At 37.6% G+C, this 15,361-nt stretch overlaps 1 protein-coding gene across 11 annotated transcripts in view; it reads left to right on the forward strand.

Annotated features, from left to right (window-relative positions):
* Positions 1–15,361, forward strand: part of PAN3 (poly(A) specific ribonuclease subunit PAN3) — a 118,717-nt gene that overhangs the window by 70,256 nt on the left and 33,100 nt on the right. For 7 of the 11 annotated variants that reach the window (XR_004346620.1, XR_004346621.1, XM_032610765.1 and 4 more), the window contains 3 exons: positions 12,330–12,577; positions 13,706–13,762; positions 14,953–15,057. Coding sequence is in view for 9 of the 11 variants with exons in the window: in XM_032610765.1 (XP_032466656.1) it covers positions 12,330–12,577; positions 13,706–13,762; positions 14,953–15,057 (410 nt within the window). In the remaining 2 variants the exon portion in view is untranslated. The remainder of the gene's footprint in view (positions 1–12,329; positions 12,578–13,705; positions 13,763–14,952; positions 15,058–15,361) is intronic. The other 4 variants (XM_032610758.1, XM_032610763.1, XM_032610761.1 and 1 more) reach the window with 1 other exon arrangement.

Below are 15,361 nucleotides of genomic sequence, written 5' to 3' on the forward strand. Positions count from 1 at the left end.
TGGCTTCTATAATATTAGTATACTAGAAATTAAAATATGCCAACTAATGATATTATAAAATCTTTTCTATTAACATTAGTTGTTGAAATCCTAGTTAAGCTATAACACATATATTTACTTTTATGGTGTGTGTTTAGATAGTTTAGATACTAACGAAAGGAGCTGATGGAACACATAGGTTCAGCTCCGTTTTACATGAGCTGTATTTAATTTTTCTTTGCTATATTTCCTAGCGACGGAGGGTACATCTCTAATTATATAATTTTTCTCAATGTGTGTGGACAAACTTAGTGGAATCAACGTAAATCCATTGCCCTAACTTAAAGCTTACTTTTCCCCCTCCTCCCTCTTCCCTGAGGTATGTTTAGATGTAAGAAACAAAACATTTGCCCTTATATTTGTCTGTAACAGTATTCACTACACTGTAGAGCAGAATTATGAAAAAGTGGTGGCTGTACTGTAGTAGACAACTTAAGGTGTATGCGCGGAAGTGAGTTAACATAGTGTCCTTAACAGAGCCTGCTTGCAAGGTTGGCCCTGGGCTGATGTCTGGGACCTCGGAGTTGGGGAGTGGTCCGGTGTTTCCCTAACTGATTAGGGTGGTTTACTGTTCCTAGACTCTGTGCAAACAGTGTGGTTTGTGCTGCTCACATGCTTTCCGTCCGGGAGTGTGGGATTCTGGTGTGTGCTAGGCAGTGACCAGTCACCTATAAAAACCCTGGTGCTTCTCTGAGCAGATATATTGCCTTTGTGCTCCTGGACGAAGAGTGGGCCGTGTGACCCCTCGTGAGGAAGGGGGCATAAGGAAGCCCACAGATGAATCCCTCTAGTCTCCACCTGCGTCTTCGCCCCTTGAGATCTGGATGTGTACATTTACTACACTGCTGTGGTAGATCTTAGTCGCGAGTGCAACCCTGTGCTGAGTTCCAGTGACTTTCTGAACATGGAAGTGGTCTTGGGGGACCCCCCCCCACCAGTCAAGGATCTTTGTTACTAAATTTACTGAGAAACTGTAGGGATTATATTTTAAAGCAGTTTTATTTATGCAGTAGTCATCAACATCATACGGAGAATTTAATGCATTTCTGATGTTGTTCTGTAATTTTTAACATTTTATTTCAGAAAGTTCTACGCAGTAGAAGTCTGTCCTGCGTATAGGATAGCTGTCTAGAGTATCCTGGGGATTTGTCTGACAGGTTGCATCAAATTGCAGAGAACTCCATGACATACAGACTTAACTGTCAATGATTACAATTAAACACTTTCTTTAAACTCACTTTCTCCTCCTGCTAAGAACAGCTAGTGGATAGAAATGGACTAAGAAATAAAGCTTGTCTCTGACTCACTGAAAGAGTGAGTGGCGGAGGGAGGGGGAGAAAAGCGCTCTGATCTCAATTTTGGAGTTGTCCTTCTATACCCACCCTTTAAGTTATCATAAGCAATATCAAGGAAAAAGATTTATTAATTCATTATATGTTTAAGATCCTGTTAGAATTTAGGAGTATAAACTTAGTGTCTGTTTTTTGGGCTATAAACTGGGCATTGTTTTATTTGGGAGAGGGTGTGATTAGGGAATTTGGATTAAAAAAATCAGTAAAGTAAGAAATATATCTTTAGTAGTAACTTAGTTTTTTGTATTCCTGGATATGATCACATAAATTCCTTACTATGATTTTCTCTTGGATGAGGTCCCAAATATTGGCCCTATTGTTGAGAAGATAAAACGCTTCCTCTGTTTGTCTTTAATTCATTCATCTGTTCAGTATGAGATATATTTTGGTGATTTCTAATCTAAACCATTCTCTTCAGTGTAGCCATACATGACAGTTTATTACTGAGGATTTAATGTGGTTATTGGAACTTTGTTAAAGTTAACAACTTTAGTTACAACAGCATTAACAATTTTAGTTAACATTAGTATAATCTAGGTTTACCCAGGGCTACATAGATCTGGAAAGAGTAGTACTGGAATAATCAGACCGCTGTGTTACAAGAATGCCTTCACCTCAGATTCTTCAGGTTCTCTCTCTCTCACATTTGCTTTTTTTTTTTTAAACTTTTTTTTTTTTTTTTTTTTTTTTTTTGCGGTACGCGGGCCTCTCACTGTTGTGGCCTCTCCCGTTGCGGAGCACAGGCTCCGGACGTGCAGGCTCAGCGGCCATGGCTCACAGGCTCAACTGCTCCATGGCATGTGGGATCTTCCCAGACCGGGGCACGAACCCGCGTCCCCTGCATCGGCAGGCAGACTCTCAACCACTGCGCCACCAGGGAAGCCCTCACATTTGCTTTTAAATAGTGACAACTGGCGTCTATGCCACTTGATAACATGAACACTTGCTTTTCTCCTCCCAACTCGTTATACTCAGTTAATTCTGGTGTTGGCACTCTTCATTTCCTGTTTGTAGCTACTGCTGTACCAAGAAGAGGAAACTTTCACCTCTTTCTTTTTCCTTTTCGATAAATGTATTGTGTGCTGACACCGTGCCGTTACGTGTGTAGTTGGGAATACAGAGAGGATTAAGGCGCAGTTCTCCCCTGCAAAGAGACAGTTTGCGTTGTGTGCTACTTGCAGCAAAAGATAGAGTACAAAATGATGGGAATAATTTTTAAACATGAGTATCAGGAGAATTTTTATAGAGTAAGAAGATTTTTCAGAAGTTGAATTGGAATTTACTGTGAGGGTGGGGTTTAGGGAGCTCGGTGTTGACAAGGAGGGTTGTTGATGAGTGTACCAGAGGAGGGGACAGTCTTCAAGCCTTGTGGATCCGTGAAGCAGCCTGGTGCCTTCAGGGAAGTTGTATCGAATCTTTAGATGAATCGAAGAGGATCGTCACGATTTCAGTATTGTCTTTCTGTCCATGAACGTGGGCTCTCTGTCCAGTTCTTTTTTCCAGGTCTTCTTTAATGCCTTTCCACAAAGTTTTATAATTTTCTGTGTTCAAGTATTACATATATTTTGTAAGATATTCTGAGACACATTTGTGGTAATTGTTGGTGTTATAATTTGGCGTCTCAAAAATAAAAATTTTCTAGTTCATTATTCTTAGTGTGACAATATGTGATTGACATTTGTGTGTTGGTTACTTTGCGACATTCTATTTCTAATAATTTGTAGATTCTTTTATATGTATATATACATATGTATATGTGTGTGTGTGTGTGTGTGTGTGTGTGTATAAAATTTGAACACTTACCTGCAAATAAGGATAATAATCTCTTCCTTTGTAATCCTTTTTCTGTTGTTTTCTTGCATTGGCCAGGGCCTTTAGTATGGGATTGTACAGAAGAAGTCATAGTTGACATTTTTATCTTGTACCTGATTTTAAAAGGGATGCTTCTAATGTTTTCATATTTAGGAGGATCTTTGCTCTGGCACCTTAGATACATTTGTATCTGAGAGGACACCTTTTAAAAAATTCTTTGAGAGAAGAAAATATTACATTTGTTTTTCCTAGAAGGGATTTAAAAGCGACCTTAGCATTTGTTCATGAGGCATTTATTCAGTGAGTTCTGAGGGCCTCAAAGATGAGCAAGACAAAAATATACACTTTAATGGAGTTTATAGCTTTTATTTTTCATTTTATGACATTTTTAGTTTGAATTGTTTATCATTATCATGCCAATTAAAAGGTTTTAGTTGATAGGTATTGCCAAATATTCTTCCAAAAGAGATTGTAACAGTCGACACGAAAAATGTATGACAGTATTTATATGCCATCCACCCTTTTAATAATTGTCTAAATAAACTTTTTAATCTACGCCAATCTGAGCCAATGATACGCTGGCTTTACTTTGCATCTCTTTTAATTATCAGTGAATATTAGCATCTTTTTATATGTTTGAGGTATTTAATTTTCTGCAAACTGACTACTTGTGTAATTTGTCCATTTTCTATTGGTTGCTTTCTATTTTCTTAATGATTTTAAGAGCTATATAATAAGATGATTAGCCTTTTACTAAGTGTTGCAAATATCTTTTTTTGCTGTGTAGAAATATTTATTTTTTGAAGAAGTTAAATTCTATTTTGACCTTTGTGTTTTATATGTCTTCATAACATTTAAAAAAATGTTCTTTGAGGTACTTTTCGTTTTAAACTCTTAAATATTAAATCTGAATATTTATTTGTCTTTTTTATGGGCGTAATGAATGGAAGGGTGAGTCACTTTTATTTATTTTATCTAAATAACCATCTGTTTGCTTTTATCTTTACTCAATTCGTCATTTAGGGATGGCTAGTAAGTTGGCATATCTGACTACTGTCCATCTCCTCCCCTGAAGTTTTATCTTATGCTTATTTTTTCATACATATTTGGGGTCAAGTTTCATGCTTATTCTGTTGTGTTGACCCACTGTTCGTGGGAGCCTTTATCCAATATTTTTGTTACTATAGCTTTCATCACTTTTTTAGTATCCAGTGACCTTATACAGTACTTTTTTCTTCCTTTTACTTTTTCAGTCTTCTTCCTTCTTCTTTTTTTTTTTTTTTGTTCTTCCTCTGTACTTGCTTTACTTTAGTAATTTTCCTGGCTATCTTACTGCTTATTTTTCCAATGAATATAATTGGTTTGGCTAAATAAAAAAAATTATGTTGGTTTTCTTATTGAGCTAGCATTATGCTTTTAGATTAGTTCGGGGTAGAATTGACATTTTTACAACAAATAGCTACAGGTATTTATTTTCTTTTGTTCAAGTTATCTTTTGTTTCTGACAGTAGAGTTTTACCTTTTTCTTCATGTAAGTCCTGCACATCCTAGGTAAGTTTGTGCCTAGATATTTTAGGTTTTTATTGCTAGTTAATGTAAGTGGAATTTTGTTTTTTGCAATCTGTTTGTCTCTCCCCCCTCTCCAACACACACACACACACACACACACACACACACACACACACACACACACTCACTCACTCTCCCTCTCTCCCCCACCCCCCACCCCCATACGCCCATTGGATTAATGGAGTTTTCTTGATCCTTCTCCCCTCACCCGCAGCAGTAATTTAGGTTTAACTATTTTTGTTGAGATGTAATTCACATATCATAAAATTCACTCTTCTAAAGTGTACAATTCAGTGGTGTTTAGTATACTCTCAAGGCTGTGCAACCATCATCATGGTCTAATTCCACAACATTTTCATAACCCTAAAAAGAAACTTCATACCTACCTATTAGTAGTCACTCCCCGTTTTCCCCTCTCCTCAGTCCTTGGAAACCACTAATTTACATTATGTCTTTATGGATTTGCCTCTTCTGGCCGTTTTATGTAAACAGAATCATACGACGTGTGACCTTCTTGTCTCTGGCTTCTTTCACTTAACAGTGTTTTCAAGCTTCATCCATGTTGTAGCAGGAATCAGTATTTTTTTCCTTCATACAGGTGAATAGTATTCCATAGTATAGGCGAGATCACATTTTGTTCACCTGTTTATCAGTCGATAGACATTTGAGTTGTTTCCACTTTCTGACTATTTTATGCATAGTGCTGCTTTGAACATTCATGTACTGGTTTTTGTGTGAAGATAATGTTTTCAGTTATCTTGGGTAACATACTTAGGAGTAGAATACTGGTGTTTAACAATTTGAGGAACTGCCAAACTGTTTTCAAAGTGATTGCATTATTTTACACTCCCGCCAGCAATGTGTTAAGGATTTCGTTTTCTCCACTTCCTCACTAACACTTGTTATTGTTCTTGTTTTTGATTATAGCCATCATAGTAGGTATAGTGTGGTATCACTGTGGTTGAGCTTCTTTTTACATGCTTATTGGCCATTTGTTTATCTTCTTGGGAAAAATGTCTGTGCAAATCCTTTGCCAATTTTAAAATTTGGTTATTTTTGTCGTTGAGTTATAAGAGTTCTTTATATATTCTATGTACTGGACCTTTACTGAATATATGATTTGTAAATATTTTCTCCCATTCTGTGGGTTGGCTTTTCACTTTCTTGATGGTTTCCTCTGAAGTACAAAAAGTTTAAAATTTTAGTGAAGTCTAATTTCTTTTTCTTTTTCCCTTGGTTATGTGTGCTTTAGGTGTCAACTTAAGAAACGCTTGTTTAGCTGAAGATCATGAAGTATATGCTGGTTTTCTTAGAGTTTTATAGGTTAGTTCCTGCATTTAGATTTTTGAGGTAATTTTTGTGTACGGTGTAGGGTAGAGGTTGGATGTTACGTACTATGGTTTGGTTTTATGTGTGGTCACCCCTAGAATTTTACCATGCATGCTTTACTCAGTATGAACTTGTTGAAGTCCTTCCTGCCCTCTTTCAGTGTTACAGTAACCTAGAATTTTAATTACACTTTGACTTGAACCTATCTCAGCCTAATTGTTTCACTGTCAGTGCTTATTCAGATTTACCCATACCTTCTTTTATTCTGTGCTTTTTGGGGGAAGGAGTTTTCTTCTGTATTGAAGTTGATCATTTAACAGTTCTTTCACCAAGGAGATGTGAGTGACCTTAAAAATGTCTTTAGGGCTTCCCTGGTGGCGCAGTGGTTGAGAGTCCGCCTGCCGATGCAGGGGACACGGGTTCGTGCCCCGGTCCGGGAGGATCCCACATGCCGCGGAGCGGCTGGGCCCGTGGGCCATGGCCGCTGGGCCTGCGCGTCTGGAGTCTGTGCTCCGCAACGGGAGAGGCCACGACAGTGAGAGGCCTGCGTACCGCAAAAAAAAAAAAAAAAAAAAAAAAAATGTCTTTACTTTTCCCCTCACTTGCAATTGTGCATAAACTTTAAGATGACGTTTATTTCCCTTACTTTGAGCACATTTTTTCATTGTCTAGTGTTGCTGATCAGTCTCCTGTGAATGTAATTGTCCTTTTTTTTTTTTTTAAGATAATTTGTCTTTTTCTGCTTTTGTAGCTTTTTAGGTTTTTCTCTTTATCTTTGGCATGCAACAGTTTCACCTGATTGATTGAAAGGGACTTGTTTTTACTTATTCTGTTCAGAACTCTTGTTTAGGATTTCTGGAATGAGGATTTCCTAGTTCTTGAATATCCCAAAGCTTTTCTTCGAATATTGCTTCTCCAGTATTTTCTTTATCCTGGAAATTTGCCTTCTCATTCTACCTTCTGTGTATCTTAACCAGTCTTTTATATTTTCCAAGCTTTGTTTCTAGATTCTTCTCTGGTTTACTTTTCTTGTCTTTGTGTCTACCTTGCTATTTAACTCACCTGTTAAGTTTTTTCTCCTTTAATTTTAATGGTTATAATTTTTACTCTTATAGAATATAGTTCTGTTTAAGAAGGACAAATGGGGCTTCCCTGGTGGCGCAGTGGTTGGGAGTCTGCCTGCCGATGCAGGGGACATGGGTTCGTGCCCCGGTCCGGGAAGATCCCACATGCCGCGGAGCGGCTGGGCCCGTGAGCCATGGCCGCTGAGCCTGTGCGTCCGGAGCCTGTGCTCCGCAACGGGAGAGGCCAAATGTTTGTCACTTCTTTCATGTCCTTAATCGTTTTAGTTGTAGGGTTTTTAAAAATCTCCTTTATAGGGTTCTGTTACCTGGGATTCATTGTTTTCAGGGTGCTAATTCTCAGTGTATTGTGCATATTTGATTCTCATTTTGGGAGTTCTTTTCACATGAGATTATTTTCTGGGGAGAGATCATGTGTGCTATGGGTTGTAGATCATGTTTGTTTGTCGAAATAGTTGGTGTTTGCTTTACCCAGGTGTCCATTGCCAATGCAGTTTAAGTTTTATAATTACACACTGGGATCCCTATCACACAGAATCTCCTGGGGATTTTTCTCTCCTGCACCTGTGCATGGTGCAGGCATTAGGTTTCCATTTCTCCTGAACCGCCCCCCCACCGCGCGCCAAGCCCTCTTCCTTTCCTCCATCTCTGTTCCACAAACAAGCCTACCTATTGCCTGTGGGCTGACAGGTAGAAGTTTTCTCCTCCACCATTGCCTGATGGTACAGCTTTTCCAGACCCCTGGCCTTTACACTGGGATTTGAATTTCATTTTTCACATTTTATGTGCTGAAGGCCATGTTTTATATGCCTATGTGAACATGGAAGCCTTAACTTGTAGACACTATATCTGGCCTGGGATGTGGTTTTCCAAAGTTCCCACAGTATAATCTCTAGTTCACAATTTTGCCTTAATTTCTTGCTCTTGGAGTTTTTGCTTTTGTTGCTATTCTTTTGATTTCAGCTATGTTTTAAAATGTGGGTATTGTATTTTATCGTGCAGTTCTATGTGTTCATAATTTTGGTTGGGGTTGAGGGAGGGTATTTGTTTTATTTAGCTCAGTCTCTGATTTCCCAGAAATACGATTGTCTTAAGTGGATGTTTGTATTTAGGAAAGATGTTCATTTGGTATTTCGTAATACTGGAGCCATTTACTTTATGCATTCTGTCATTATTTACAAGAGTCTTTTTTGTTTGTTTGTTTCCTTGGGTTTTTCAGGTATAGAATTATGTCATCCAGAAACACTGCTACTTTTACCTTCATAAGTTAACCTTAAATTTTTAAAATTTCATTTCTTTATTTTGTTCATTGCTCTGGTTAATTCGTCCAGTGGGCATTTCTGTATTGTTCCTCACTTTTCTTTGAATTGGGTACTTTTTTTTTTTTTTGCGGTACGCGGGCCTCTCACTGTTGTGGCCTCTCCCGTTGCGGAGCACAGGCTCCGGACGGGCAGGCTCAGCGGCCATGGCTCACGGGCCTAGCTGCTCCGCAGCATGTGGGATCTTCCCAGACCAGGGCACGAACCTGTGTCCCCTGCATCAGCAGGCGGACTCTTAACCACTGCGCCACCAGGGAAGCCCTGAATTGGGTACTTTTAAGAAGGATTTTTTCGAATGTTCTAAAGCGATTAACTTAGACATGAGTTAAATATCTCAGTTTGCATATTCACTTAATAAGAATTTATAGTGTAATTATTGTATATGATCTCACCAAAATGTCATTTTAAGAGTTAATTACAAAAGTAATGCAAAAAATAAATACACAAATGAAATATTTTTAATTCAGATTTTTTTTTAAATACCGATTTTCATTCTTCTTGTTTGTCTCTCATGGTATCCTCAGTGTGTTGCTATGTTTGCTTAAGTGTTCCAGCGATTGAGTACTAATTAATAGCAAACTGTTGTAATAACCACAAGTAGCACCCCTGCCTCCACCCCCGCCTCCATATAAGGGAAGATGGAACTTATAAAGGAATATTTACATGCGAGTGAGATGAAATGGAATCTGTGCATTCTACTTCACTTTTCACTTTTAGTTACTGATTTCTGTAGTACGGTTCTGCTCCTTTGTGCTGTCTGTAACTTAGTGTTACATGCAGGCAGTTACTATTGAGTGTGTTGTGCTTATCGTCTTCACAGTACCAAGTACAGAGTAACTCTCTCCAAGCAGATGTGTGTGTATTTTACTCGATTTCTTTAACATGTTTGCAAAATATTTCGGTGGCACAAAGCTATGCCTTTTTGTGGCTGGATGTGTCAGTAATTTAGAGGTCAGTTTCCTTTCTAGCTCCCATACAACTTAAATATTCTGTTACCCTTGCGGGTGGTGATCCTTATTACTGTTTCACATGTTTTATTTTGTATGTGTTTAGGTCATGCCAGCCAGCCTCAGCTCAGATATATTAACTCAGATTTCAGTGCTGAAACTTTGTACTAGAATAGCCACAAAATTTAAAATTCTGAAGAGAAAGCTTGTAACTTACAACCTGTAAATTCTACTAGATTGTTTTTGGTAGTTTTTCCTCGTATTTAGCCTTAAGGAGAGATTCTACCTTTTGTTTCACTTGTACGCCTGCTCTGGTGTCAGACTCTTCCCCTCCTCTCCTGCTGCACCCCACTTCCCCCACCCTGCTCCCACACGTCGTTTAAGTTGTCACACTAACGCTCCTAAGTGTAATGGATCCCCTTTCTGTTCTCTGGTGTAGGGCTTAGGGCTTGGGCAGCTGTATTAGATATTGGCTAAGAGCACAGGCTTTGGAATCAATAGACCTGTTTCAATCTTGATTCTTTTGTTCAGTAACCTGTATTTGCCCTCACAATAAATTTTTAAAAATTATTTTTAAGTTAGTTTCTTCCTCTGTGAGGTGACTGTTGATATACCTGCCTCACAGGGTTGTTGTGAGGATTAAACAGTCGTGTATGTGAAGCACTTTTATTACTGCCTGACATATGGAAAGTGCTTAAGAATTGGTAGCTGTATTTGCTGCTGTTATTAATTTAAAGGTAGTAAACAAATTTACTCATTTTTGGTGACTTGGCCAGTTTTATATTGGAAGGGCTTAGAGACTAGCTTTAGGAAAACTGTAGATGCATTTCATATTAGATGAGTGGGGAGTATGTATCTTTGAAAATAGTTGAATAATCCTCGCAATTTTTTGCAGTATGGATTGACCTACAATTAAATGTATAATATACAGACGTTAGAAAAAACACAGAACTCTGGAAAAGTTTTCTAAAAATTAGGCTCATATGTAGGGCTTCCCTGGTGGCGCAGTGGTTGAGAGTCCGCCTGCCGATGCAAGGGACATGGGTTCGTGCCCTGGTCCGGGAAGATCCCCACATGCCGCGGAGCGGCTGGGCCCGTGATCCCATGGCCGCTGAGCCTGCGGGTCCGGAGCCTGTGCTCCGCAACGGGAGAGGCCACAACAGTGAGAGGCCCACGTACCGCAAAAAAAAAAAAAAAAAAAAAAAAGAATCATGAGTTTTAAAAATTAGGCTCATATGTTAATATAATAGCTTGGGCTTCCTTATAAGTATTTTTCTAAAGGGTTTTAGACTTTTTAAAGTTTCTCTTAGTATGTATTTAAGACATACTTGTGAAATTCCTGGCCTATTTTAATGTCAGTGCAGTAGACATTGTGTTATAGCAGGAAGAGTATTAAACTGGAAGTTTGGAGACTTGGGTTGAAGTCTGGCTTTGCTGTTGGCTGTGCACATATGTCCTTGGTCAGATAACAACCCCCCTGTGTGTAAATTCTGATCTGTTACTGCGGTGCTTGTTACCTTGGCCTACCTTCGTTGGTCAGAAAATCAGACAAAATAATTATGTCAGGGCTCTTTAGAAAATACAGAGGGCTATCCAGAGTAAAAATAAGTATTATCTCAGTTCTCAACCTTATTTTTATTCGCCTACATCTTTTCAAAAAACAGTGTTTGTGTTTTATGAATTCTTAGCAATTGAAATTCATATCCCTGTTAATCATATTTCTGTGACCAGAAGCATTTTGGTACTTTTTTCTTGAATTGTGAGATGGCATATTACTCAGGTGAAGTTTTTCAGTTGTTCCCCAATAGCCAGAAAATAGCTCCTGGATAAGCTAATTCTTTCAGGAAGTGTAACTAACTGTGGCTGGAGAAACCATTTCAGTCTCTGCTCAGAACTGATCGCCTCCATTAAGCCTTTGACTAACTGTGCCTGGTTTTACTTAATTTGCATTCATCTGTATGGAGGCATGGAGTTGACAGTACATTCGTTTCTATTTGAGTGTTTCTGTAAGCCATTTTATGTCTTTTACATGTGACCTGGCCTTGTTTTCTCACATAGCTTGGAATCTCCTGAGGGGTGAAGACAATTGTCCTTTCCCTTTACTCCGCCATAGATTCATGATAGAGGATGCTCTGCATACACTGGTTTCTTGCTAGTTGTGTTTAGGTAAAGTCGCACTAGAGCAGAGTATGCATCTGCAGGAATTTTCAATTGTCTACTATATAGCGTATACCTGTTTAAAGACAAAGGCATCGAAACAGTATACGTCTTGATTTTAAAAAAATATGGTATTTAAGCGGCCATGTATTTCAACTAAGACTAGACTTAGGTTTTTTTTTTGCTTTTTCAAACCATTCTGTTAGTGGTATTTGGCCAAAAGAAATCTAATAAATCTCATTAAATAATTTGATTTTTTGATACTAAAATATTTTAGGGATATGTGATATTTGTATTGTTAATAGCCATAGTTTTAAATGATTCATTACAAAAAAGGAATTATGCCTTTTATTAAAGAAAGGCTTTTATAAAAGGCATAATTTTATAGTCCCAGTTATTTCTCACTTTTTGATTAATTTATTAAATTATCAGTAATTCTTATTATTGAAGTTTCTCATGTAAACCTTGATATGGAGGAGACGTATTCTTACAGTAAATATCCTAATTTATTTGGGAATGACTATATTTGAAAAAAAGAAATTCTTTACATTTGCTTTTAATCAGAGCTTTCTCTAAAATGAGACAAAATTGTCTTTTATTTTTGAACTTAAAGAATTTTGCTAAAGATGTTTCTTCCAAATGAACGTTTGCATTTTATTTTCCAGATTTTTTTCTCTGAAACCAATTTTTGCTTTCTAAGAAACATTTTTACATCTTCTTCAGGAATGTCATTGTCTGCTGGATCTTCCCCTCTTCACTCCCCCAAGATCACTCCACATACTTCTCCTGCTCCCAGAAGAAGAAGTCACACTCCAAATCCAGCAAATTACTTGGTGCCTTCTAGTGCCTCTACACCTGTTAATAATCCTGTTTCTCAGACTCCATCTTCTGGTCAGGTGATTCAAAAGGAAACTGTCGGTGGGACGACTTACTTCTATACAGACACAACTCCAGCACCTTTGACTGGAATGGTACGTCTGCATTTAAAGGAGAAAAGAGAGGGCTCTTATAACAGCTTCTTCTTATTAATGAGATTAACGAGGAGGTTTACCCAGTCCTGTCTCTCTATACTGTGATGTGAAAAAGTAATTAATTTCTGACTTAGATGATAATTCTAATCTCTTCTTACCTGTTCAAAGTAGTCTGTTTCTGCATTAATAATATCTCTAGTTTTGGACAAATCTGCTTGTAATCAGAAGTTATATTTAAGCTCTAGTTTATTACTTTATGGCATGTTTTGCTTATGGGGTTACCTAGTACTTGTGCTAGCTGGTGTTGATGTTTGCTGACTTTTGTTTGTAGATATAGGTAGTTTCACCTCTGAAGTTAGAGAAAGTAGTTAGAGAAGTAGATGGATTCTTATTAGTAGTTGCTGAAAGCAAACCGATGATAAATGCTTGCTCAGGCGAGGCAGTGATTTAATAGCTAGAACTCTGGATGGTGGAGGACACAGTGATAGGAGGCCTCCAGCATGGGTCACTGGTAAGGAGGGAGGAGGTTCAGGGAGCCCTGATTATGGGTAAGGAAAGAGCTACCAAAGGACTATGGGGGGGGAGGGGCCGAGAGGGAAGCGTCATGTTCCGTAAATTGTACACTTTTAGTTCCATAATTTTGTCCATGTTCAAAAATCATTTAGCTATAGAAAAATAAGTAGTAGATGAAGATCTCGTGAGTAAGAAAGCCAAATTCCATTAAAATATGAATGCTGGTCTAAACTGTAGATATTTGACAAAATCATAACTGACAGGCTTAGATGAAAAGTATGTTTGGATTTTGGTAAGCAGATTTTGACCCCATAAGTTAAATTAATGATTTATTTTGATTACATTTAATATTTTACTAAAAGGCAGATTGAGTGGAAAGACAACAGATTTTTATTTTTTCTTTTTAAGAGTCCCAGTTCTGCCATTGTTTTGTGACTCTTGAATCTTAGTACCTCTGAGACTGGTCCCCCGATCGTAAATGAGGTTAAGCACACGACCATCGTATGAGAAATAAATGTGAAAACATTTATAGAAGTACTTGTAAATCATGTAAAATGCTTTCTAAAAAGTAATAAAATAGCTAATAGTTTCTTGTTTTGTTTTGTTTTTGGTCAGAGATCTTTCAAAAGTTATCACAGAACAGCTTGCCGAACTGAAGGTCAAATAATTGAGGTAGAGTAGAGACTTTCCTTGGTTCTTTCAAGTAAGAATTCCATCAATGTTTTACTTTTGGGGGGAGGGGTTATTATATTTTATAATTATTTACGTTTTTTATTTTATCATTTGTAGAAAAAAGTTAGTTTAATCTATGAAGAGGTTCTTTTGTCACAAAACTGTCTCAGCTGTTTTTGTGGAGATTATATGTGGCACATTTTTGTAATGTTTTTACCCTTCAAACCACTCTTAAAAATATGCTCCTGGTAAACCTGAGGTAGTCATGCCCAACTATACTACCTGATATAAGGAAACCAAGGCAAGAAAAAGGAGGTACTCTTCTCCCTTCAGGTATAGGTTAAAGGAAACCTTACAGGTATTGCAAAATCACTTCCTGGTTGAGGTCCAGAGCAGAAGAGCCACATGAGGGCAACAGAAATCAACTGAATTCATTTTTAAAAGAGAAAAAAAAATGTTTGTTTTGGCTTTAAAAATGAAAGAATAAAACAAAAGATATTTTAAGATGTACTTGATTTTGTATCGTGGACCAGTTGAAGGGAAGGAGAGGCAGAGGAAAAAGGGAAAAAAGCGGGGTGGTGAGAAGATTCCAATTGGAAGAGGCAAAGACAAGAAGCTGGAAGCAGAATTTAGTAACTTTGTTGTAGTTTGATTGGAAGGTATATTGTCATACCCTCCTGTTCACCTCCACTGCTGACCCAGAGTATGTTGGTCCTCTTTTCTGTTCTAGTTTGAAGTGTTAAGTATCTAGATAACATTTTGTTTAGTTTGGTCGCTAGAAACCCTTAAAGAGGACAGTTCTTTGGGTGTCCACGGCAGAGTTACTACATGAACTGACTGTGCCCAAGCACGTTTAATATCTACTTTCTTCCTCTCTTCCAGCTGCCTTAAAAAAATACTTAACAAAGAGCTCCTTTTGCCTCTCATTGGAGCTAAAATTTTACTGTATCTGAAGAAATGTTTCCTTTCTCATTAGATTTTTAAAAACTTGTTATTCCAATAAAGATTATTTAAAAAATGAAATCATTCAGAAGGTATACTAATAATAGCTATTCTCAGGTGTTTAATTCACTATTATTTAAAGATTAAAAGTATCAATTTGTCACTGTCATTTAAAGATTAAAACTTTATCGAAATAATGATAAAGCTTATCAATTGATCATGATATTTTCCCCCTTCCTATCTTTCAGGTTTTTCCAAACTACCATATTTATCCTCCAACTGCACCTCATGTTGCTTATATGCAACCAAAAGCAAATGCACCTTCCTTCTTCATGGCTGATGAACTCCGACAGGTATGCTTTCCGAGTTCGGAGTGGAAATACTTAATGTCTGTCGTGCTTTAGCAAAGAACTGGAGAAAGAACAGAGCTCCTTTCAAATTGTATTACTTAATCAAATATGCTGTAATAAAGAAGATAGAATTTAGAGTTTATGAGACTAATTGATATTTATTTAAGGAAACCCATTTTTTAAGAAAATTGCAAGTAACTGTGTTCAGATGTAGAACACGGAGTAGCTATTTAAATGGGCCACCTTTTTGCACGGCACTCCTGTGCACTGGAAGGTCTCCGAAGTGTACAAATAAATAATTTAAATG

This window comes from Phocoena sinus, chromosome 18 (assembly GCF_008692025.1).
Source record: "Phocoena sinus isolate mPhoSin1 chromosome 18, mPhoSin1.pri, whole genome shotgun sequence".
NCBI classification, from domain to species: Eukaryota; Metazoa; Chordata; class Mammalia; order Artiodactyla; family Phocoenidae; genus Phocoena; species Phocoena sinus.